The sequence below is a fragment of the Felis catus genome, chromosome E2 (genome assembly GCF_018350175.1).
Source record: "Felis catus isolate Fca126 chromosome E2, F.catus_Fca126_mat1.0, whole genome shotgun sequence".
Taxonomy (NCBI): Eukaryota; Metazoa; Chordata; class Mammalia; order Carnivora; family Felidae; genus Felis; species Felis catus.
Genome location: NC_058382.1, coordinates 18,718,913 through 18,742,916, shown reverse-complemented (window position 1 = coordinate 18,742,916; position 24,004 = coordinate 18,718,913). Strand labels below are relative to the sequence as shown.

General features: G+C 41.4%; 1 protein-coding gene and 1 long non-coding RNA gene across 2 annotated transcripts in view; one reads left to right on the top strand and one right to left on the bottom strand.

The window, feature by feature from the left end:
* LOC109494816 overlaps window positions 1-1,937 on the bottom strand; it is a 6,963-nt gene extending 5,026 nt beyond the window's left edge. The window contains exon 1 of the long non-coding RNA XR_002149894.3: window positions 1,826-1,937. This is a non-coding gene — a long non-coding RNA (uncharacterized LOC109494816). The remainder of the gene's footprint in view (window positions 1-1,825) is intronic.
* On the top strand, window positions 1,866-24,004 carry PDCD2L (programmed cell death 2 like). The gene is given in 8 exon segments (XM_006941452.4): window positions 1,866-2,125; window positions 2,227-2,393; window positions 2,517-2,577; window positions 3,772-4,139; window positions 5,331-5,441; window positions 14,206-14,230; window positions 14,232-14,355; window positions 23,828-24,004. Coding segments are annotated over 8 exon segments (1,095 nt in total). The 5' UTR covers window positions 1,866-2,017; the 3' UTR covers window positions 23,959-24,004.

Here is a 24,004-nt window from a genome sequence, read left to right as displayed (position 1 = left end):
GAAGTCCAAACTGTAAAATCATTAATTAAGTGGAATCCTTCAGATCTCACACATGCAAGCACCTTTTTGTTGTACCGTTCCAAGGACCCCACAAAAATGTTTCTATCAAATTTGGTGTTAAGTTGCCTCTGGAATTCCAGAATGTGGCAGCGATTAACATCTTGAAGATTCATCTTAAGTAGCTTTCATGCTGCGATCACACTTTGATCAAGAGATTGTAGTAGGTAGTGTTATAGAAACAGATGACTGGGGGCGCCTGGGTGGCTCAGTCGGTTAAGCGGCCGACTTCGGCTCAGGTCATGATCTCGCGGTCCGGGAGTTCGAGCCCCGCGTCGGGCTCTGTGCTGACAGCTCAGAACCCGGAGCCTGTTTCAGATTCTGTGTCTCCCTCTCTCTGACCCTCCCCTGTTCATGCTCTCTCTGTCTCAAAAATAAATAAACGTTAAAAAAAAAAAAAAGAAACAGATGACTGATATTGGAGAAAGCTCAGTAACTGTTGGAAGATCTCTTGCTGTGTTAGCAAGAATACCAATTTTGTAGGTTCTTTTTTCAATAATTAAAATATATCTCTTGAGAAACCTAGCTAAAATAACAAGTATCTGCCAAGTCATCCAGCCTATTTGGCTAGACAAGTGAACACCAAGGTCAGACTTCACAATGCCTTTTAAAGCTATCAGATTGGCAGTGATGAACCAGTAACAAGCTGGTTTTGTGTCCAGGTCTCCTGTGATGAGGCTGGAAGCAAACATGAGGCAATTATATACTGCTTTGAAGGTGTCAATCATTGAAAACCTACACTTTCTTTTCTTCTTCTTTTTTTAAGTTTATTTATTTTGAGAGAGAGAGAGAGAGAGATCACGAGCAGGGGAGGGGCAGAGAAAGAGGGAGAGAGAGAATCCAGAGCAGGCCCCACACTGTCAGTGCAGAGCCCAATGCAGAGCTCAATCTCACCCCGAGCCTAAACCAAGAGTCGAACACTTAACCAAATGAGCCACCCAGGCGCCCCATCTACACTTCCTTTTCACGCTACTGTATGACGACTGAATAGTGCTTTTGCAACATGTGTTTTTAAAAGGTCAGGTTTATTGAGGTATAGTTTACATACAGTAAAATTCACCTTTTGGAGTGCAGTTTTGACAAATACATAGTGATGCAACCACCAGAGTTGAGATACACAGTGTTTTTCTTTTTTTTTTTTTTTTAAGTTTTATTTATTTATTTAGAGAGAGAGCATGTGCAAATGGGAGAGGGGCAGGATCCCAAGCAGGCTCTGCACTGTCAATGTGGAGCCCAATGAGGGACTTGAACTCACGAACCCGTGAGATCATGACCTGAGCCAAAGTCAGACACTTAACCGACTGACACACCCAGTGCCCCAATATACAGCATTTTCATCACCTCAGAAGGTTCCTGGTACCCCTTTCTGGTCAATCGCTACCCCGTGAACCCAAACCCTGGTAACAATCGATCTGATTTCTTTCCTCGAAGTTCACCTTTTCCAGAATGTGGCCTTTTGTGTCTGGCTTCTTTCACTTAGCATGATGTTTTTGAAATTACCTAGGTTGTTATACCACGGGCATTTGAAAAAACGATTACAGAAAATTCCAAATATATAAAAATAGTATAATAGATCTCTATGTGCCTGACACCAAATGTAAACATTTATTAACTCATGGACTGCTCCATAATTTCCTCTATAAGCATTTTGATGTACCTGTAAAAATTAAAGACTTTTTGTGTGTATCTTAACGATAATACTATAATTCCACTTCAGGTAAAATTTTTTGGCAAGACTATTTTAAAGCAGATCGTGAGTACTTCCTACCTCAGTGCATTCGGAGGCACAGACTATCTGAGGCTCCTGGATTCTTAGCCCACAACAGCAGCAGTCGCCTGCCATCCACTGAAGGATCTCAAGGGGGCGGGGCCGTCTCGCGGTTGTAGCGAAACGCATGCGCGGAGAGGAGCACCGGCTCGGCTGCCGTAGTTCGCCTTTCCACGTGGGCGCCTCGTCGTCATGGCGGCCGTTCGGAAGCCAGTGCTGCTCGGGCTTCGAGACACTGCAGTGCGTGGCCGCCCCACGGGGTCGGGCGCCTGGACCGCTAGCAAGCTGGGCGGCCTTCCGGTGAGGTGGGGCCCCGGAGCTGGGGTCGGCGGGTGCTGGTGAGGGCTACGGGGTGAGGTCCCTGGGCAGAGCCCGGGTCTGAGCGCCTTACCTGTCCTCAGGACGCCTTGCCCTCCGTAGCAGCGCCGAGGCCAGTGTGTGAACGTTGCAGGCAGCCTCTTGCCCTGGTCGTACAGGTGTACTGCCCCTTGGAAGGCTCCCCGTTTCATCGGCTACTGTACGTATTCGCTTGTCCCCGCCCCAGGTGCAGCATGGGCGGAGCGCGCAGGTAGGCGGGGAAGTTCAGCAGGGTGGGTGGGAGCTGGGGTCCGCCCCAGCCACACGGGATAGCGACAACCGCTGCCTGGTGCTCTGCGTTGCACCCTCACTGCCATTTATTTTTACCCTGAAGCTGGAAGGTGTTCCGCTCCCAGTGCCTGCAGACTCGAGAGAAAGAGGCGCAGGACGCACAGGTAAACCGGTTGTGACCAGCGCATTATGATTTGCTGTAATTTGAGGGTATTTTCCAGAATGTCGTTTAAGACAAACTTTAAGCAGTGGTCTTCGAAGTATGTTGGAGTGGTTTTTGCACTTTTCTGAACCATGAAATGCTATCTTAAGATTTGTGTTGTTCCTTTTAATATACACTGAAGGCCTTGAGGCACATAATTCCCTGATGTTTCTGTTTGGAAAAAAGTATGGATGTGTACGCGGTTATACGTAACACATATGTGTGCGTTTTATAGTACATATGCTTAGTGTCATGTGTGTACATGTGTATAAAAAACATTTAATAAGAAATCTGAATTTATTGAAATCAAAAAGTAGGGCAAGTTGGTAGCTGCAGAACAAAGATTCAGCTTCCTTTGCCTGGATGTCACCTTATATATACACTGAGTTCTTAACATGTGCCAGGCATGGTACCAGCAATATCAGGAACGAAAAGATGAAGATCTGGTGTCTGCCTATATTTGTCAGGGTTCAGTTGCAGGTAATAAAAAAGCACTGAACTGTTAAAGTTGAAAGAATTGGGTTTTTACTCACATTGGTTAGGCTGGAGGGGGCGACTCCAGGAATGACCTTCAGAACCACATCTGAGAATGGCCTTGTTCAGGAGCTGCTAGACCACCTTCTGCATCCACAGTCAGAAAGCTGAGATGTCTGGTGAACTGGAAGCTGCCCTTGTCAGATCTTTTGCCTCCAGATCCTTGCTTTATATCTATCTACAGACTTTTGCTTCATGGCCTCTCTCTCCACTTCATTCTGTTTCAAGTTTGTGTCTCCCTAGTGGACCTGATTAAGGGAGCCCTGATTATATTGGAACTCTAACCGCTAAGGAGTCTGGGAAATGTAGTTCTTTCCTGCCAACTTCTGCAGTACATGAAGCACGACTGAAAGAGTTTGGAATAGGTGGTTGAAAAAACCACCATACTGCATCTGCCACACTGCCCCTGAAAAGGGAAGACAATTTTTTGTCACCTCCAACATGCTTTGGGTGAATGGGGTCCAGAAAGTTGAATCAGAGTGTGCAAGAGAGGAAGATAGTGGTGCGAAGGCTCCCTCAGGAAGGTGAAGGGATTTGTGGCTCAAGCCAAGGGAATAGGTGAGATCACCCAAGTGATCTTGATTCACTGGACTTGATTCACTGGATATTTTTCCGGAAACAGGAAAACAGCCTTGCAGCTGAGGATTGGTGTGAAGGTGCAGATGACTGGGGAAGTGACAGTGAGGAGGTGCCACCACCACAGCGTACCTTGGATTTTGGAAATGATCCCCACAGCGCCAAAGACACAGACTGTACTGCCCAGCTGCGAGATCTCCACCTGCAGGATACTGTCCTGGGCGCTGCTCCTCCTGTTTCTCCCGGGGAAGAGATGGCCCTGCCTTCCCTGGCGCCCCAGTTCCTGCCCTACTACATGTGTGTTGTAGATGAGGATGACTACAGGGACTTTGTCAGTCTAGACCACGCTCATAGCCTTCTGAGGGATTATCAACAGAAAGAAGGAATGGATATGGAACAGTTGCTTTCCCAAAGGTGAGAATGTGTGCTGCTGAGGGTGACAGGTGACTTGACCGGGAAGCTGCCGCAGTAGGTGCCCTTTGGTTTTATTCTGGTAGTTGGGGAAACTTTTTCAGGCAGAACTTGTGTGTGTAGCACCTTTCTGCTTCACTCCTCTTGATGAGAAAGGAAGACCGACGGGGGATCTTACCAGCCAACCCTGAGTTAGCTTGAAAACACTTTGCTCTGTTCATAAGTACCCTCAAGAAAAGGAACAAAGAAGTTAGGGTTGCCAGTTTCTCCAGAAGAGCATGTGTTTACTGTCTCTTTTTTTTTTTTTTTCTGTTTTTAAATGTATAGCTCAGACAGGTAACTTAGAAAAATGCCATTTGTTTTTTAACTCTTGGCTGTGGCTCAGGAACTGGCCTAGGACTTCAGAGACCCTGCCAGAGCCTCGGCTCATCAATAAAATGAGAGTCGTGTTGGTATCTCTGTTGTCTGTCTCACCAGAGGGTTTTAGGAGTCACATGAGAGAGGAGGTCTTGAAAGGCTTTATAAACCAAAGCCCTCTAAAGAAAGAAGCATGGTCATTTTTGCTATTATAATAGGATATTTGGAAAGATAACCTGTGTCTGTTTGTTTGTTCGTTTGTTTGTTTGTTTTTTACCAGAGCTGTTTCCTTTGTAAGCTTTTCGGAATAATGTTGGAGTGCTTGCAGACCCGTTGGTGTCTGAAAATAATCTATAATGGACAAAGAAATGTAGAGAGTCAGTGGGCATAGGACTTTTAAAATTGTAGATAATCATCCCAGAATTGAAAATGACTAGGGAGCAGAGCTTGGGAAAAAATAACTAGGGAGCAGAGCAGGGGATTATTTTACATATTATAAGGTATTAAATTTATTATTATTTTTTTTAATTTTTTTTTTCAACGTTTATTTATTTTTGGGACAGAGAGAGACAGAGCATGAACGGGGGAGGGGCAGAGAGAGAGGGAGACACAGAATCGGGCTCCAGGCTCTGAGCCATCAGTCCAGAGCCTGACGCAGGGCTCGAACTCCCGGACCGCGAGATCGTGACCTGGCTGAAGTCGGACGCTTAACCGACTGCGCCACCCAGGCACCCCAAATTTATTATTTTTTAAGTTGTGTGGATTAACTTGTTTACTCTTCTAAATATTGTAATTATCTGGATATAGACGCTCAAAAGCATTTTCTGCTTTTCTTAGTCTTCCTGGTGATGGTGATGAAAAATATGAGAAGACCACAATTAAAAGTGGAGATAAGATATTTTACAAATTCATGAAGAGAATTGCTGCTTGTCAGGAGCAGATTTTGAGGTAAAGGCACATTTTCTTTTATTGTTTTTCTTGATTTTAAGAGTAATACATGTTAGTTTGGAAAATACTGGGAAATATCATGAGAAAACCAGAATCTGTAATATTCTCCAAACCAAGAGGCTAAGATTTTTTCATTTGTTCTATTTTATTTTATTTTTTTAAGTTTATTTTGAGAAATAGCGCAAGCCGGGGAGGGTTAGAGAGAAGTAGAGACATAATCCCAAGCAGTCTCTGCAATATCATTGCAGAGCCCAATGCTGGGCTTGAACTCACAAACTGTGAGGATCACGACCTGAGCCGAGATCAAGAGTTAGATGCTTAACCAACTGCACCACCCAGATGCCCCAAGAGACTAAGATTTTAATATATTATGTTCACTTATTTTTTTATGCATTTGGATGCATGCACGTAGGTAGGAATTATGTGTTTTATTTTATTTATTTTTTAAAAGTTTATTTATTTATTTTGAGAGATAGAGTAAGTGTGCACGTGCACAGGGAGGGGCAGAGACACAGTGAGAAAAAGAGGGAGAGAGAGAGAATCCCAAGCAGGCTGTGTACTGTCAGTTCAGAGCTCGACGTGGGAACTTGATCTCATGAACCATGAGATCATGACCTGAGTGGAAATCAAGAGTCAGACACTTAGCCGACTGAGCCACCCAGGTAGCCTGGAATTGTATGTTTTTAAAAACATATTCAGGGGGCACCTGGCTGCCTCAGTCAGAAGAGCATGTGACTCTTGATCTCGAGGTTATAGGTTCAAGCCCCATGTTGGGTATAGAGATTACTTAAAAATTAAACAAATAAGCGCAGGAGTGCTTGGATGCTTTAGTCAGGTAAATGTCCAGCTCTTTTTTTTTTTTTTTTTTTTTTAATGTTTTACTTTTGAGAGTAAGAGAGCACGAGCAGAGGAGAGACGGGGGCGGGGGGGGGGGGCAATAGAAGATCTGAAGCGGGCTCTGTGCTGACAACAACAAGCCTGATGTGGGCTTGAACTCACAAGCTGTGAGATCATGACCTGAGCTGATTTCGGATGCTCAACCGAGCTACCCAGGCACCCGCAGCATCCAACTCTTGATCTTGGCTCAAGTCATGCTCTCACTCATGGTTTGTGAATTCAAGCCTACTTGGAATTCTCTCTCCCTCTCCTGCCCCTATGCCACTCGCCCACTCGTTCTCTCTCTCTCTCTCTCTCTCTCTCAAAATAAATAAATAAACTTTAAAAAAGCACACGTAATTTGGATCATACAGTATAATTTTTTTTTTAAGTACACAGAATCTAGGAATATCCTTTTAGTACATTGAGAACTTTGATTTTTTTGTTTTTTTGAAGATTTTGTTTTTAAGTAATCTCTGTATCCAATATAGGGCTTGAACTCACAACCCCAAGAATAAGAGTTGCATGTTCTGCAAACTGAGCCAGCCAGGTGCCCCACAGAGCTTTGATTGTTTTTTTTCACTTGTCTGTTTTCCTGATTTATGGACATTTAATGTTGTTTCCAGACTTTTGCTCTCATACATTATACTAGTGAATAGGTTTGCACCTAATGTCATTTTGCACGTATGCAGGTATATCTGGGGTTACGTTCCCTGAAGTGGCATAGTTAAGCAAAAGGCTGTACAGAGGTGTAATTTTGATTAATAGTACCAGAGTGACCCTCCTAGGACTTCAATTCCTACTGGCAACCTGTAAGTGCCTGTTTTCCCATAGCCTCACCTGTAGTGTGAGCTTCATGCTTTTGTATTTCTGCCAATTCAAGTGAAAACGCACATCGGGGTATAATTCATTTTGCTTGTTTCTTATTAGGAGCATCTTTCTCTGTTTTTGAATCATTCCTATCCATATCTTTTGTCCATTTTTCCATAAGTTCTTGGTCCATTTGATTTTTAGGAACTCTTCATGTATTAGGGAGATCAGGCCTTTATTATGATTAATTTTCTTGGTTTGTTTGATTTTGACATTGCCTCCGGATATATCTTTGGATGTCTAATTGTTCCCATCTAATTTGTTTCAATTTTGCACAGGGTTTTTTTTTTTTTAATGTTTATGTTTGAGAGAGAGAGAGAGAGAGAGAGCGAGTGCGTGTGGGCATGTGCACAAGAGGGGCAGAGAGAGGAGACAGAGAATCCCAAGTAGGCTTGACGCTGTAGCTCAGAGCCTTAGAGGGGCTCAAACCTGCTCAAACCCATGAACCGTGAAATCACGACCTGAGCCGAAACCAAGAGTCAGACACTTAACTGACTGACCCACCCAGGAGCCCCTCACTTTTGCACAGTTTTAGTGCTGTTACACACGCCCTTCAAAAATCTTAGAATGTCATTTCCCGAAAGTCTAGTTCTAGAAGTGAAATTCAGGATCAAAAGTTTGAAATGTAAATGTTCTTGATATGTATTGTGTGATTATAGTTTTTACTACTTAGCACAAAGTCAGACTTTGCTCTTAATTCTTGCATCCTCATTTTATTGATGAAAATCCAATTTATCTTCTTTTTCTTAATTAGGTATGACAGCTAGAAATCTCATAGCATATGTGCCCTCATGAAAACGTGCCCAAATTATGATACCTTCAACAGAATTTTCAGGTCGAACAAATATTTTTGATCATATGGCACCTCAACAGCGGCAGTGACTCCCAGCCTGGAGACCAGCCCCTGGGAGGGATCTCTTACCAGTGAGACTCATGGCCCACAGTGATCCCTGCTACTTGAAGGGCTGTTACCGTGTGCTGAGGTGGAGGAGGACCGTAATCACTGTCCTCGGTGCTGGTCACGGAGGCGACAACACTATACGCTATGATGTGTGCCCAACAGAGCTGTGAACAAGTATGCAGGAAACACAGAGGAGGGATCAGAGGCTTCTGCCTTGGAAAGGCATTGTGCAAGAGGGACAGACTTGAGCCCTAAACCCTGCTGGAGGGATTATAGGTCCAGTATGCTATGAGTCACAGCCCAGATGCATAGCAGTGGGGCAGTGGCAATTCAGTGAGCTGGACACGACGGTGTCTGAATTGAGAGAAGCTTGACTTAAAGACCGTCCGTTCCCTTTTGCTCTTATAGTCCCACACCTTGACATCCTCAGGGCACACACCCCTGTTGTGTTTCTTGCCAGCCTGGGTGCTCCTCATGCTTGGTACCTAGCAGTGCCACGGATTAGATGCTCAGATTGTATATTTTCACTCCGTGTTTTACTAAAGAATTTGTACTTTATCCTGTGGCCAGTAGTTGCCAGCAGAGTGATGATCACTCTGAGATGAGAGAAGAATCCAGGTGAGAGGTGGTAAAAGAGTTTGGATCAAAACAGAGGATATGGGAAGGAGAGGATAAATTTGAGAGATATTTCTATAGTGGCAGGTCTTAGTGACCTCTGGATGTGAGAGGAAAAAATTGGAAGGCAACAAAAGTGGTTTTGAGGTTCCCGATTGTGAAATTGGATGAATGTTGATGCCGTTCTGGAGAAGGGGGTTTGGGAGGCTCGTATCTGGAGTCCAAGGGTCTTGATTTTTCTTGGAGTACAGAATGTGTCCTTGTCAGTATGATTTATATCTTGATAATCTTTGGCTTGCCTTTCATTTTTTATTAAAAAATTTTTTTTTAACATTTATTTGTTTTTGAGAGATAGAGACAGAGCATGAGTGAGGGAGGAACAGAGAGAGAGGGGGACACAGAATCCTAAGCAGGCTCCAGGCTCTGAACTGTCAGCACAGAGCCCAGTGCGGGGCTCGAACCACAAACCGTGAGATCATGACCTGAGCCGAAGTTGGATGCTTAACCAACTGAACCACCCAGGTGCTTCCGCCTTTCACTTACTAATAGGGTCTTTTGAAGAGAAGTTTTAAATTTTGATCAAGTCCAACTTAACAGTTTTATTGTTTTGGTGGTTCATATTTTTATTTCCTAAGAAGATTTCTGCCTACCCAAAGGTAACAGGATTTGTTATGTTTGATTTCCTGTGTTTTCTTTTTTTTTTTAAGTTCTTTTTTTTTTTTTAATGTTTATTCTTGAGAGAGAGAGAGAGAGAGAGAGACAGCACGTGAGCAGGGGAGAAGCAGAGCAGGAGACACAGAATCCAAAGTAGGCTCCAGACTCTGAGCTGTCAGCACAGAGCCCGATGTGGGGTTTGAACTCACAAACTGTGAGATTATGACCTGAGCCAAAATCGGATGCTTAACCGACTGAGCCACCCAGGCACACCCCCCCCCTTTTTTTCTTAAGTTTATTTATTCATTTTGAGAGAGACAGAGACAACACAAGTGGGGGAGGGACAGAAAGAGAGGGGGAGAGAGAGAATCTCAAGCAGGCTCTGCACTGCCAACCCAGAGCCCAATGTGGGGCTCGAACCCATGAAGCTGTGAGATTATGACCTGAACCAAAACCAAGAGTTGGATGCTCAGCCAGCTGAGCCACCCAGGTGCCCATTTCCTATGTGTGTTTTTTTTTAATTTTTTTTTTTTAACATTTATTCATTTTTGAGAGTGAGAGAGACAGAGCATGAGCGGGGGAGGGACAGAAAGAGAGGGAGACACAGAATCCGAAGCAAGCTCCAGGCTCCGCTGAGCTGTCAGCACAGGGCCCAACGCGGGGCTTGAACTCATGGACTGCGAGATCATGACCTGAGCTGAAGTCGGCTGCTTAACTGACTGAGCCACCCAGGCGCCCCTCCTGTGTTTTTTTATAGAAGTTTTCAGTTTTAGTTCTTACTTTTAGGTTTGTGATCCATTTTGAGTTAATTTTTATATATAATGTATGAGGGTCAAAGTTCTTTTTTATATACAGTTGTTGCAACACCAGTTTCTATTATGGATCACTTTTGTCTTCTTAATCAGTTAGGGAGAGAGAAATGTTAAAGTGTAACTATATGGGGGGCCTAGGAGGCTCAGTCAATTAAATATCTTACTTTGGCTCAAAGTTCCTGGGTTCGAGTGCCATGTCAGGCTCTGTGCTGACAACTCAGAGCCTGGAACCTACTTCGGATTCTGTGGGTGTGGGTGTGGGTGTGGGTGTGGGTGTGGGTGTCTGTCTGTCTCTGTTTTTCTCCCGCTCACGCACTGTTTCTCAAAAATAAATATTTAAAAACATTTAAAAATATATAAATAAACTTAGAAAAAAAACCAGTTCACCTGTTTCTCTCACTCCTGACCCCTTGTCTCTGGAAACCACCAGTTTCTTCTCTGTATGAGTTTGGTTTGTTTTTTTGTTGTTTTTTAGGGCCTGCGTATAAGCGATATCATTCAGTATTTCATTCTCTGTTTGACTTATTTCATTTAGCATTATGTCCTCGAGACCAATCCATGTTGCTGCAAATGGCAAGATTTCATTCTCCTTTATGGCTGAGTATTCTTTTGTGGGTTGTATGTGTATATACATACATACATACGTGTGTGTGTGTGTGTGTGTGTGTGTGTGTGTGTACACACACACATACATATATACATACACACCACAATTTCTTTGTCCATTTATCTGTCAATGGACACTTCAGTTACTTACATGTCTTGGGTATTATAAGTAATGCTGGAGTGAACATGAGGGTAAATATCTTTTTGAGTTAGTGTTTTTTGTCTCCTTCAAATAAATACCCAGAAACGGGATAGCTGGATCATATGGTAGTTCTGTTTTTAATTCTTTGGCAAACTCCATACTGTTTTCCACAGTGTATGCACCAGTTTACATTCCCACCAACGGTGCAGGAGGGTTCCCTTTGCTCTACATCCCTGGCCAACTCTTGTTATTTCTGGTCTTTTGGATAATTGCCATTCTGACAGTGTGAGGTGGTACCTAAAGTATGCTTCTTAAACAGCTTATGTATGGGTCTTGCCTTTATTTTATCCAGACTGTTTGCCTTTTACAGAGTCTTAAGTCCATTTAATGTAATCATTGGTAGTAGTGGGTTAATTTTATCATTCTAGTATTGGCTTTTTCCTATTTTATTTTATTTTATTTTATTTATTTTTTAAGTTTATTTATTTTTGACAGAGTGCGAGCATGAGCTGGGGAGGGGCAGAGAGAGGGATGGAGGCACAGAATTGGAAGCAGGCTCCAGGCTCCAAGCTGTCAGCACAGAGCCTGACGCGGGGCTCGAACTCATGAACTGTGAGACTATGACCTGAGCCGAAGTCGGATGCTTAACCGACTGAGCCACCCAGATGCCCCTTTTGCCTCTTTATTTTTTGTCCCTCTTTCCCCTTTTGTTTAACCTTCTCTTCAGTGAATTGAGTATTTTTAGTTTATGGTTTTATGCCCTTTCTGTTGCCACGAAAAGTGTTTGCTATAGTGATTATAATGTGCATTTCTGACTTACTGCAGTCTACCTTCACCCAGTAGTTTGCTATTTTATGAACCATATCACAGATTCCCATTTAGCTTTCCCTGCCCTTTGTGATCTTGTTTTCGTGTATTCACTTCTATATATGCTTTATATCCCGTAATACATTTCTATTTTTGCTTGAAATAATCGATAGTTTATGTGGATAGTTTATAACATATATATGTTATATAATGCACGTAGATTATATATTATATAATAAAATTAAAAATAACAATTGGGCTGGCTTAGTCATTGGAGCATGTGACTCTTGATCTCAGGGTTGTGAGTTCGAGCGCCACATTGGGTGTAAAGATTACTTGGAAAAAAAATCTTTAATATTAAAATTAATGATCAGAAAGTCTTTTATGTTTATCTTCCCATTTACCCTTTTGGTGTTCTACATTCCTTCCTGCTAGGCTTCCATCTGGTATTACCCCTATGCCGGAAGGACTTTTAATTTTTTTTTTTTTTTTTTAAGTTCATGTTTGTTGGAAACAGCCACTCAGGTTTTGTCTAAGAATGTATTTATTAATATTTCTTTTAATAGACATTTTTATTGGATGTAAACTTATTTTTTAGTTGTTTTCCATTCAACACTGGAAAGATTTTGTTCCAGTGTCTTGTTGCCTTTAGTGTTTCTATTAGAAATTAGCTGTAATTCTTTTTTTATTTATTTTTTATTTTTTTAACATGTATTCATTTTTAAGAGACAGAGAGAGACAGAGCATGAGCGGGGAAGGGGCAGAGAGAGAGAGGGAGACACAGAATCCGAAGCAGGCTCCAGGCTCTGAGCTGTCAGCACAGAGCCCAACGCAGGGCTCGCATTCACGAACTGCGAGATCATGACCTAAGCCGAAGTCGGACGCTCAACCAGCTGAGCCACCCAGGAGCCCCAGAAATTAGCTGTAATTCTTGTTGTTCTTTTTGTTGTATTTATATAATTAAAACTATTATGTACTTCAGTGACTATGTGTTTTAATTTATCTTGCTTGGGATTTACTGAGCTTTTTGGATTTTTGTGTTGATGTCTTTTCATGAATTTTGGAAAAAATTTTGGCCGTTATCTCTGCAAATATTTCTTCTCTCCTATTTGCTTTTTCTAAGGACTCCAGTTACTTGTATGTTTAGACAATTTAAAATTGTTCCAGGGGCGCCTGGGTGGCTTGGTTGGTTAAGCGTCCGACTTCAGCTCAGGTCATGATCTCACGGTCCGTGAGTTCGAGCCCCGTGTCGGGCTCTGTGCTGACAGCTCAGAGCCTGGAGCCTGTTTCAGATTCTGTGTGTGTCTCTCTCTCTGCCCCTCCCCTGTTCATTCTCTGTTTCTCTCTGTCTCAAAAATAAATAAATGTTAAAAAAATTTTTAAAAATAAAATAAAATTGTTCCATTGTTTTTAAAGGCCCTGTTTCATTTTTATTTATTTATTTTTTTTTACTTTTTGTTTCATTTTGGATGTTTCTGTTTTCCTCACATTCACAGATTTTTTTGTTGTTGTTTCCTGCCTGCTGTAAACTTTTATTGAATGAAGTTCTTTATTCTGATACAGCATTTTTCATTTCTAGTATTGCTCTTTCAGTCTCTTTAGTTTTTATTTCTGTGCTAATTTCCTTATCTGTTTATGCGTGTCTACCTTTTCTACTAGATTCTTTTACATGTTTATGATTGATATTTTATTATTTGTTTTATCCCACTCCTCATATTGATATTTTAAAGTCTTTTTCGGACAGTTCCATCATCTCATCTGTGGTTATTCTTTTTTTTTTTTTTTTAATGTTTATTTATTTTAGAGAGAGACAGCATGAACGGGGGGGGGGGGGGGGTGGGGGGAGGGCAGAGGGAGCAGGAAACACACAATCCAAAGCAGGCTCCAGGCTCTGAACTGTCAGCACAGAGCCTGATGCGGGGCTCGAACTCACAAACCGTGAGATCATGACCTGAACCAAAGTTGGACGCTTAACTGACTAACCCACCCAGGCGCCCCTGTGGGTATTCTTGTATTGACTTTCTTTATGGGTTAAATTTTTCTGCTGCTTTACAAATTTAGTATCTTTTCTTTTTATGGTTTAGCGGAGATAGTATGTTGAAGAAGATCAGATACTGAAGTAAATATCTGCTCCTTAGCAGGGCGTGCCCCTTCTTCTGTAAGGCTGGTAGTGGAGGTCTAAATCCCTTTAATCTGCCTTGGAGTGGAGTCTGGACTGTGTTGCAATTTTAGTTAGATTCAGTTCCACATTGGTTTTAGTGTCTTTGCCTAGACTTTGAATCAAGCATTGATAAGACTTCAGGTATCTTGCTGTGCTTTACAGACTTGCTACTGTTTTGGGGCCTTTGGATTTTCTTTGCTGTCTGGTTTTGCTCCTGGTACTCTTCAAGAAGGAAACAAAGTTTGCAGAGCATGGCCTTCAATACTGGAATGTGACTTGTATGTGGTCCTCATTCAGCGTTCTTTGTTCCCTTGCCCTAGGTACTCTTGGAGTGGCGAACCACTTTTTTTTGACCTGCCCTACATCAGAAATCACTGAGCCCCCAGCCTGCAGCTACTGTGGAGTCCGAAGGATATTTGAGTTTCAGCTTATGCCAGCACTGGTCAGCATGCTCAGAAGCACTAATTTAGGTAATAGCCCTTTGTTAATTTGAGCTTGTGGGTTTATTGCACTAACTTGGAATTATTTTATTTTAATGTGTATTTATTTTGAGAGAGAGACAGTGCGCAAGTGGGGGAGGGACAGATAAAGACGGAGAGAGAGAATCCCAAGCAGACTCCATGCTTTCAGCACACAGCCCAATGTGGAGCTTGATCTCACAAACTGTGAGATCATGATCTGAGCCAACCGAAATCAAGAGTCAGAGGCCAAGCCATATTCTATCCTTAAAATGATTTTCATAGTGGGGCCATCTGGCTGGCTAGGTTGGTAGAGCATTGGACTCTTGATCTTGGGGTTGTGAGTTTAAGCCCCACGTTGGGTATAGAGTTTACAATAAAAAAAATTATTTTCATAGCATTGTATTATTATTTTTTTAAGTTTATTTATCTTGAGAGAGAGATTGAGCGCGCACACAGGAGGGACAGAAAGAGAGAGAGAGAATTCTAAGCAGGCTCTATGCTGTCAGTGGAGAGCCCTATGTGGGGCTTGAATTCATGAAACCTGAGATCATGACCCGAACCAAAACCAAGAGTCAGACACTTAACTGACTGAGCCACCCAGTCACCCCTCCTTTTTTTTTTTTTTTAAACGTTTGTTTATTTATTTTGAGATAGGGAGAGCTACATGTGTGCAAAGGAAGCGCAGAGGGAGAAGGAGAATCTTAAGCAGGCTCCATGCCCAGCGAGGACCCCAATGCTGGGCTCAGCCCCATGATGATGAGATCATGACCTGAGCTGAAATCAAGAGTCCAATGCTTAACTGACTGAGCCACCCAGGCACCTCTTTTTGTAATATTTGTGATCATAGGAGTAAAGCAGTTATTTTTTAATCAGTAAGTAGTTACCTGTTAACTGGAGGGTTTTTGTAAATGCTTTTTATCAGATTGATAAAGTTCTTGTATATTCCAATTTTATGCATTCTTTTTAATAAGAAAATCTTATTAATTCTTTTTAAGAATCTTTTTAATTCTTTTTATAAGCGTTATCTATGTCATGTTAACAAATTGCTGCTTAATGGGTCTGTACCAGTTTATGTTGTTGTTAGCCATGTAAGAGAGTGTTTCTGTCTTGGCATCTTTGGCAGCATCTGGTATAAAATGATGAAAAAGTTTTGGTAATGTTGTTAAAAATGCCATTGTGTGACCTAGCAATTCCACTCCTAGGTATATACCTAAGAGAATTGAAAACCTATGTCTACACAAAACCTGTATGTGAATGCTCATATAAGCATTATTCATATAATAGCCGAAAAGCAGAAATAACTCAGATGTCCCATTAACTAATTAATACATAGACAAAATATACCTTCATAGAATATTATTCTATCAGAAGAAGAAATGAAGTACTACATTATACATGGCTACACATGATTATACCTTGAAAACATCGTGCTAAGTGAAAAGAAGCCTGTCACAAAAGGCTACAAATTGTATGATTCTGTTCATATGAAATGCCCAAAATAGGTAAACCCATTGAAACAGAAACTAGATTCATGGTTTCCAGGGGCTGGGTGAGGGGCGCCAAGAAAGAATGAGGAGTGACTGCTAATGGGTATGGGCATGGGTGTCCTTTTGCAGAGATGAAAATGTTCTGGAATTAGGTTGTGAAGATGTTTCCATAACTCTGTGAAGAAACTAAAAAACACTGAATTGTACACTTTAAAATGGTAAATTTTACGGCATGTGAATTATATTTCTATGAAGAAAAACACCATTTGAGCACCTGTACAAGCTCATAATACCTTTGGTGATGGGGCACCCTGGGTGGCTCCGTCTGTTAAGCGTCCGGCTTTGGCTCAGGTCATGATCTCGAAGTATGAGAGTTAGAGGTCCGTGTCGAGCTCTGCTGACAGCTTGGAGCCTGGAGTCTGCTTCAGATTCCATGTCTCCCTCTCTCTGCCCCTCCCCCACTCACACTCTGTGTCTCTCTCAAAAATGAATAAACACTGGGCGCCTGAGTGGCTCAATCAGTTAAGCAAGCGTCCAGCTTCAGCTCAGGTCATGATCTCACTGGTCGGGAGTTCGAGCCCAGTGTCGGACTCTGTGGTGACAGCTCAGGGCCTGGAGCCTGCCTAAGATTCTGTGTGTCCCTCTCTCTCTCTGCCCCACCCCCGCTTGTGCTGTCTCTCAGAAAAATGAGGAAATGTTAAAAAAAATTTTTTTTTGATAAATAAATAACATTAAAAAAATTTAAAAATACCTTTGGTGATTCTTGTAAAGACAATGGAAAAAACAATTATTGCGAAACAATAATTATAACAATTAGGTTTAATGGAAGTAATTAAGCCAACTTAAATAAAAGAGTATTCGTTGTTTAGGAAAAAATGTATTAGTTCTCCATATATTTTGGATATTAACCCTTTATCAAATATATGATTTGCACATATTTTTTCCTATTCTGTAGGTTGTCTTCATTTTGTTGATGTTTCTCTTTTGCTTGTATTAATTTATTTTTTAAACTGTAAGTATAATACTTCAGAAATCCAGTTACCTGGAGATAATTGCTGGCGATACATATTTTTTCTCTTCTTGTTTCTGTACACATTAAGAGATTTCAACTGTTTCTTTCTTTTTCTTTACTATAAATAATAATTTAATCAATGCCCTTTCTGTAAAGGCATTTCTATAATTTTAAGTATTTCTTCAGTATTGAATCTTAGAAGTCACATCTTTTTATCAAAGGATATGAACTTGGAGTGCCTGGGAGGCTCAGTCCATCGAGCGTCTGACTCTTGATTTTGTCACGTTATGATCTCACAGTTTGTGAGATCGAGCTCCACGTAGGGCTCTGTGGTGACAGTGCGGAACCTGCTAATTCTCTCCGTCTCTCTTTGCCTCTCTCCTGCTTGCATACATGCATGCATGCACTCATTCTCTCTCAAAAGAAATAAACTTAAAAAAATTTTTTTTTAAATAAAGGGTATGAACTTTTTAAGGGAGCCTGGCCGGCTTGTCAGTAGAGCATGCAGCTGTTGATATCAGGGTTGTGAATTTGAGGGCCACATTGCGGGTAGAGTTTACTTCAAAAAAAAAAAAAAAAAAAGATATGAACTTTTAAAAATTCATTTGACACAAGAAAAGAAATTATGTATATTTTGTTGTATTCTTTTGTCTGCTAAATAGGCAGTGTGCTTTGAACACATATAGTACACAAATACTGAAGATAGATTTTTATGTTGCTGACAATGAATACTGTTATGAGATACCGGTGTCTTCCCTATTTATTGAATGAAATTTCACAATGTTCACAATGTCTAAAGTTGCATAATCCTGAAAGGCTTCTAACAAACCACTACAGCCCCACTCTCACCCCCTCTGCCATCTAGTTGCACTCAAGGGAGACACTGGCAGCACTCCGGGCTGTTCTTCTAGAATTTATTTTTGTACTTCTAAATAAAAGGTACTGCTTTTTACATTTATCTCTTTTAGACATTATCAATTGAATTTCTGAATTGGCACGGGGGATCTGGGATCTCTTACAGCCCCCTCCCATTCTTCCTCACCCTATTGCTTTCTCCCATACTCCTGGTCAATGTTTGTAATTTTGTATTTAGGCTGTTTGTAGTTAGCAAAGCAGTGTATTGTGATCACATGTTCTTGGACTTAATAATACCTGTTTCAGTCTTAAAAAACATTGTTTTTAATGTTTATTTATTTTTGAGAGAGAGACAGAGTAAACAGGGGAGGGCAGAGAGACAGGGAGACAAAGAATTCGAAGCAGGCTCCAGTCTCCAAGGTGCCAGCACAGAGCCCAACCTGGGGCCTGAATGCATGAACCACGAGATCATCATGTGAGCCGAAGTTGGAGGCTTAATGGACTAAACCAGCCAGACGCCCCAATACCTGTTTCATTCTTATGGCCAGTTCTTCTCACACCCTCCTGGAGGTTCTCAGTATTATTTTCCTCACAAGTCCAACTCCAGACAACCCGGCTCCATGTTTATTTCCCTGAAGATCTGTCCCATGTGCCTTGTTCTCCTGAGCTAGTCTGAACTCTAGGCCTTCCGCACCTCTAGTGTTGCTGTCATTCTGGGTCACCTTCTGCCTTTATTTTGGTATCGCTTTGCCCCTCTTCCAAGTGGGTCCCCTGTTTTCCTGGAACTCTGATCTGCCTCTTTCTCGGTTTATCCTTTCAGTTTTGATACAGCATTTTCTCCAGTAGTTTCCTGAAGAGGGATTGTGGGAAATAGGTATTTAAAGTACCCCATCGGTCTTAAGATACATTTATTCTGTCTTTATGCACATAATAAAGTCAGGTATGGAATTCTAAGCCATTAGTAATTTTTTTCAGAATTTTAAAGATTTAATTACCTTTATTTTATTTTATTTTTAAGTACTCTCTACACCCAATATGAGGTGCCATGATATTACCTCATTCTTTTAGCAGCCTACTTATGGAAAACAGTCCCATGCTGGCCTTTAGTCCTCTTATTTCAGGTCACTTTTTTTTTTTTTTAAGTTTATTCATTTATTTTGAGACAGAGGAGAGAGAGCAGGCCCAAGTGTGTGTGGGGGTGGGGTGGGGGGGATTGGGGAGAGAGAGAGAGAGAGAGAGAGAGAGAGAGAGAGAATCCCAAGCACTTACCGTGCAGAGCCCGATGCAGGGCTCGAACTCACGGACCATGAGATCGTGACCTGAGCTGAAGTTGGACGCTTAACTAACTGAGCCACCCAGGTGCCCCCAGGTCACTTTTGGAATCTTTACTTTATCCTTGTTATTCTGAAATTGTGTATATTCTGAGTAGCTGGTAGGTGTTTTCAGTTCAGAAACTCATGTCCTTCAATTTCCTTGAAGATATTCTATTTTTCTTGTTGTGCCTTTACAGGAACTTCTGTTAGTGAAATGTTTGTTTTCCTATTTAGATTCTGTTCACTTTTGTTGTCTGATTTTTGTTTTGCTTCCCAAGAGTTTTCTTCAACTTTGTACTTTATTCATCTTTTTAGTTGCGGTAAAAAATATATAACATAAAATTTAGTATCTTAACCATTCTAAATGTGCAATTTAGTAATGTTAAGTTTATTCACGATATTGTGCAACCAATCTCCAGAGCTTTTTCCTCCTGCAAAACTGGAACTGTAACCGTTAACAACTCCCCAATTCTGCCTCTCCTCAACCTCTGGCAACCACCATTCTGTTTCTATGAATTTGACTACTTTAGATACGTCATATAAGTGGAATCATAGTATTTGTCCTCTGACATTGCCTTATTATACTTAGCATAATGCCCTTGAGGTTCATCCATGGTGTACCCTGTGTCAGAAGTCCTTTCTTTTTAAAGGCAAACAATATTCTGTCATGTGGATATTCCACATGTGGTTCATCAGTTCGTTTGTTGAACACTTGAGTTGCTTCTACTTGGCTATTGTGAATATTGCTACTATGAACATGGGTGTACAGATATCTTTTCAAGATCCTGCTTTCAGTTCTTTTGGATATATATACCAGATGCAGAATTGCTGGATCATATGGTAATTCTATTTTTAATTCTTTGAGGAACCACTATAATATTTTCCATAGTGGCTTCACCATGTTATATTGCCAATCAGCAGTGCACAAGAATTCCATTTTCTCCACATCCTCACCAACACTTGTTTTCTGGGGTTTTTTGGGGGGGGAGGGGTGTTGTTTGTTTTTATAGTATCCGTCCTAATGGATGTGACGTATTTATTGGGATTACATTTGCATTTCCCCTAATGAATTTTTTTAAATGTTTATTTATTTATTTATTTTGAGAGAGAGTGCATGCATGAAGGGGAGTGGCAGAGAGAGGGAGAGAGAGAATAACAAGAAGGAAGAAGGCTCCACGTTGTCGGCGCAGAGCCAGATGTGGGGCTCGATCCCATGAACCGTGGGATCATGACCTGAACTGAGATCAAGAGTCAGATGCTTGGGGGCGCCTGGGTGGCTCACTCAGTAAAGAGTCCCACTTCAGCTCAGGTCTTGGACTCTGTGCTGTCAGCTCAGAGCCTGGAGCCTGCTTCAGATTCTGTGTCTCCCTCTCCTTCCCCCACTCCTCCCCCACTCACACTCTGTCTCCCTCTCTCTCTCAAAAATAAATAAACATTAAAAAAAAGAAAAAAGAGAGAGAGACGCTTAACTGACTGAGCCACCCAGATGCCCTGCATATCCCCTAATGGTTAATGGTGTTGAGCATCCTTTCATATAAATGGCTTGTTAGCCATTGACATATCATTTTGGGAGAAATGTCTCCTCAAGTCTTAGTCTTCATTTTGTAGTCAGATTATTTGACTTTTTATTGTTGAGTTGTAGGAGTCCTTTTTATATTCTGGGTATTAACCCTTTATCTGGTATGATTTGCAAATATTTTCTTTCATTTTGTAGGTTGCCTTTTCACTGTTGTGTCCTTTGATGCACATAAGTTTTTGATATAGTCCAATGTGTTTGTTTTTACTTCTGTTGCCTGTGCTTTTGGTTTCATATTCGGGAAATCTTTGCCATGTACTTCCTTTTTAAAAAGAAAGCCCAGGGGCGCCTGGGTGGCTCAGTCGGTTAAGCGCCCGACTTTGGCTCAGGTCACGATCTCACAGTTCGTGAGTTCGAGCCCCGCGTCGGGCTCTGTGGTGACAGCTCAGAGCCTGGAGCCTGTTTCAGATTCTGTGTCTCCCTCTCTCTCTGCCCCTTGCCCACTCACTCTCTCTCTCTCTCTCTCTCTCTCTCTCTCTCTTCTTTTATATCTTTAAGAAGTGGTCTGTTTTTAAAGTTTTTACTTGTTGACTATTTCCTGCCATTTTTTTTTTTTAAGATATTACTTTTAAATAATCTCTGCATCCAACGTGGGACTCAAACCTACAACCCCAAGATCAAGAGTTGCACGCTCTACTGACTGAGCCAGCCAGGCACCCCTCCTGCAGTTTTTCTGACCCCTGAATGTTATGTTGAAGGTTTTCTGTAAATGTGTGGTGAACCTTGGAAATCACCATTACTAACACTAATCAACATCATTCTAGTCCTCATCCTTGACATAAATGTAGGTAGAAAGTTTAGATAGTTAGATGGTTAGAAAAAATTTAAAGATAGGAAAGTTCAGTACATACTAATTAAAAATACTGGAATAAATGTATGCAAATTTAACATAAGAAAAAGTAAGTGTATGTGAGGCAGTTGGGTTCTTTCACTGTAGGCAATAGGTTCTTTCACCTAGTTTCTAAAAGATCCTTCTGAAGTTAAGAGAATTACATTCATTCCGTCTGTCAGTTTTAGGTAGTATGTGTTTGGCTCTTTACTATAACAAGGACATTTGTGCCCTGCTCCACCCCCAAGTATATTAGTAATTTTTTAAAGATTTTTTAATTTCCTTTTTTTTTAATTAAATTTAATTTTTTTTTGAGAGAGAGCGAGCATGAGCAAAGGAGAGGCAGAAACAGGAGGGGACAGAGGATCTGAAGCGGGTTCTTCACTGACATCAGGGAGCCCAATGTGGAGCTCGAACTCACAGACTATGAGATCACGACCTGAGCTAAAGTCAGACACTCAATTGACTGAGCCACCCAGGCACCCCTAGATTTTTTTATTTCTTTAATCTCTGCACCTAGCGTGGGGCCTTTGCGTTGACCAGTTGCATTGGTCACCTTTCTCCTCTCCTGTGTTCACATCCTTTTTCTTTCCCTTTGCATTCATTGAGATTCTCTCAAGCCTTTGCTTTCTACCTGTAATTACGTTTCACCTTTTTTCTGTTCCTTGTGGCTTCTGATGTTTTTCATTAGATACGTAATGGGGCTATTTTGACCCCCATATCTGTTTCCTTTTTCTCCTACCCCTCCGTTGCCCTTCTACTGTGGCAGGTCTCTGGGCTCAGGCCTCCTGTACATAACTCTGCTATTTGGTATTCTGTTGCCTCTGATTCCCTGCCCCTCCTTCTTTCCTACCCTGGTGGCTACTGGTTCTCAGACTCTAACCTTCTCATGCCTTCTGCAGACTGCATGTTGCACATTCTGGTTGGAAATTATCTCACATTCACCAGGTCATTTCTTCTAACTCGTTTTATTTTGGCCTTGTTAGTTCAGTCTTTGATGCTTTTCTTTCCATCATCCCTGCCTGCATTTTCCTTTCAAAGTGTTTTTCTTTTGCTCCTCCAAACCAATTGCCCAACTTCTCTTGACTCCTGTTTTCCTGTTCTGCCATCAGTGGGAGTTCTTTTCAGTTGTATTTTCTTGATGTTATTCTTCATGGCATTGTCCATTGATAAAGTTTTGTAAACTCTTTGGAATTTTTTTTTTTTTTTTTTGGCCTGAATCCTTTCTTGGAGGTAGTGTGTCCTATTAATATAATATATTTTTATTTGTTTGTTTATCTTAAATTTTTTTTGTTTGTGTGTGTGTTGTTTGTTTGTTTGTTTGTTTTTAGTAATCTCTACATCCAACATGCACAAACTCATAAACCTGAGATCAAGAGTCACACAACTGAGGGGAGCCTGGGTGGCTCAGTTGGTTAAGCATCTGGCTCTTGATCTCGGCTCTGGTCACGATCTCAAGATATGAGTTTGAGCCCCAGGTTGGGCTCTGTACTGATGGTGTGGAGCCTGTTTGGAATTCCCTCTCCCTCTCTCTCTGCCCCTCCCCTACTCATGAGCTCTCTTTTCTCTCAAAATGAATAAACTAAAAAAAAAATTTTTTTAAGAAAAAAAAAGAGGGGCACCTGGGTGGCTCAGTCAGCTAAGCGTCCAACTTTGGCTCAAGTAATGACCTTGCAGTTTGTGGGTTCTAGCCCCACATCAGGCTCTCTGCTGAAGGCTCAGAGCCTGCTTTGGATCCTCTGTCTCCCTATCTGCCCCTCCCCCGCTCACACTCTGTCTCTTTCTCAAAAATAAAATAAAAACATTAAAAAAAATTTTTTTAAGAAAAATAAACTCACACAACTGAGCCAGCCAGACGCCACATGACATATTTTTAAATGGTTTTCAGTGTCCAATATCCTAGACAGTTGTACTAAAGACTTTAAAGTATATTTTCCTGATAAATCTGCTTTTTGTCATCAGCAGTCACTTGCTTTGTGGAAGAGGATGAGTGTGTTGTGAGTGAAAGCTAGTGAGCGCTGCTTTTGATTTACCTAATTATTTTTTCGGCTTATTGGGTAAAATCACTCCTGTAGCAACACCAGGTGTGCTAATATTGCATCATCTTTCTCCTTCAGTTATCTTTAGTTACTTAACCTCTTTGTTTTATGGTGATCACTTAAGACGTGTCAGGCTCTGTTCTAAGTATCTAACGTGTATTAGTTTATATAATCCTCCTCAAAACAATCTTCTCATGATAAATACAGTCATTATTATGGAGAGGTGAAATCACTTGCTCAGTGGTAGAGCTGGGATTTGAACCCATGTAGTCTTGCTCCAGAGTCTGGGCTCCGTCTACTAATCAAACCTTCAAATATTGAGTGTATCTCCTGACACTGTCTCTTTGCTGGAATATGTTATATTTTTCAGGTCTTTCTGTGGAATTTGGAACAATTCTAATTTATACATGTGAGAAGAGTTGCTGGCCTGAAAATTGTCAGACTCCCATGGAAGAACTTTGTATTATACAAGAAGACCCAGATGAACTGTTATTTAAGTAGAGAATTTCCTTTTATTTATATAAATTAAAACAAATTTTAATCTCCA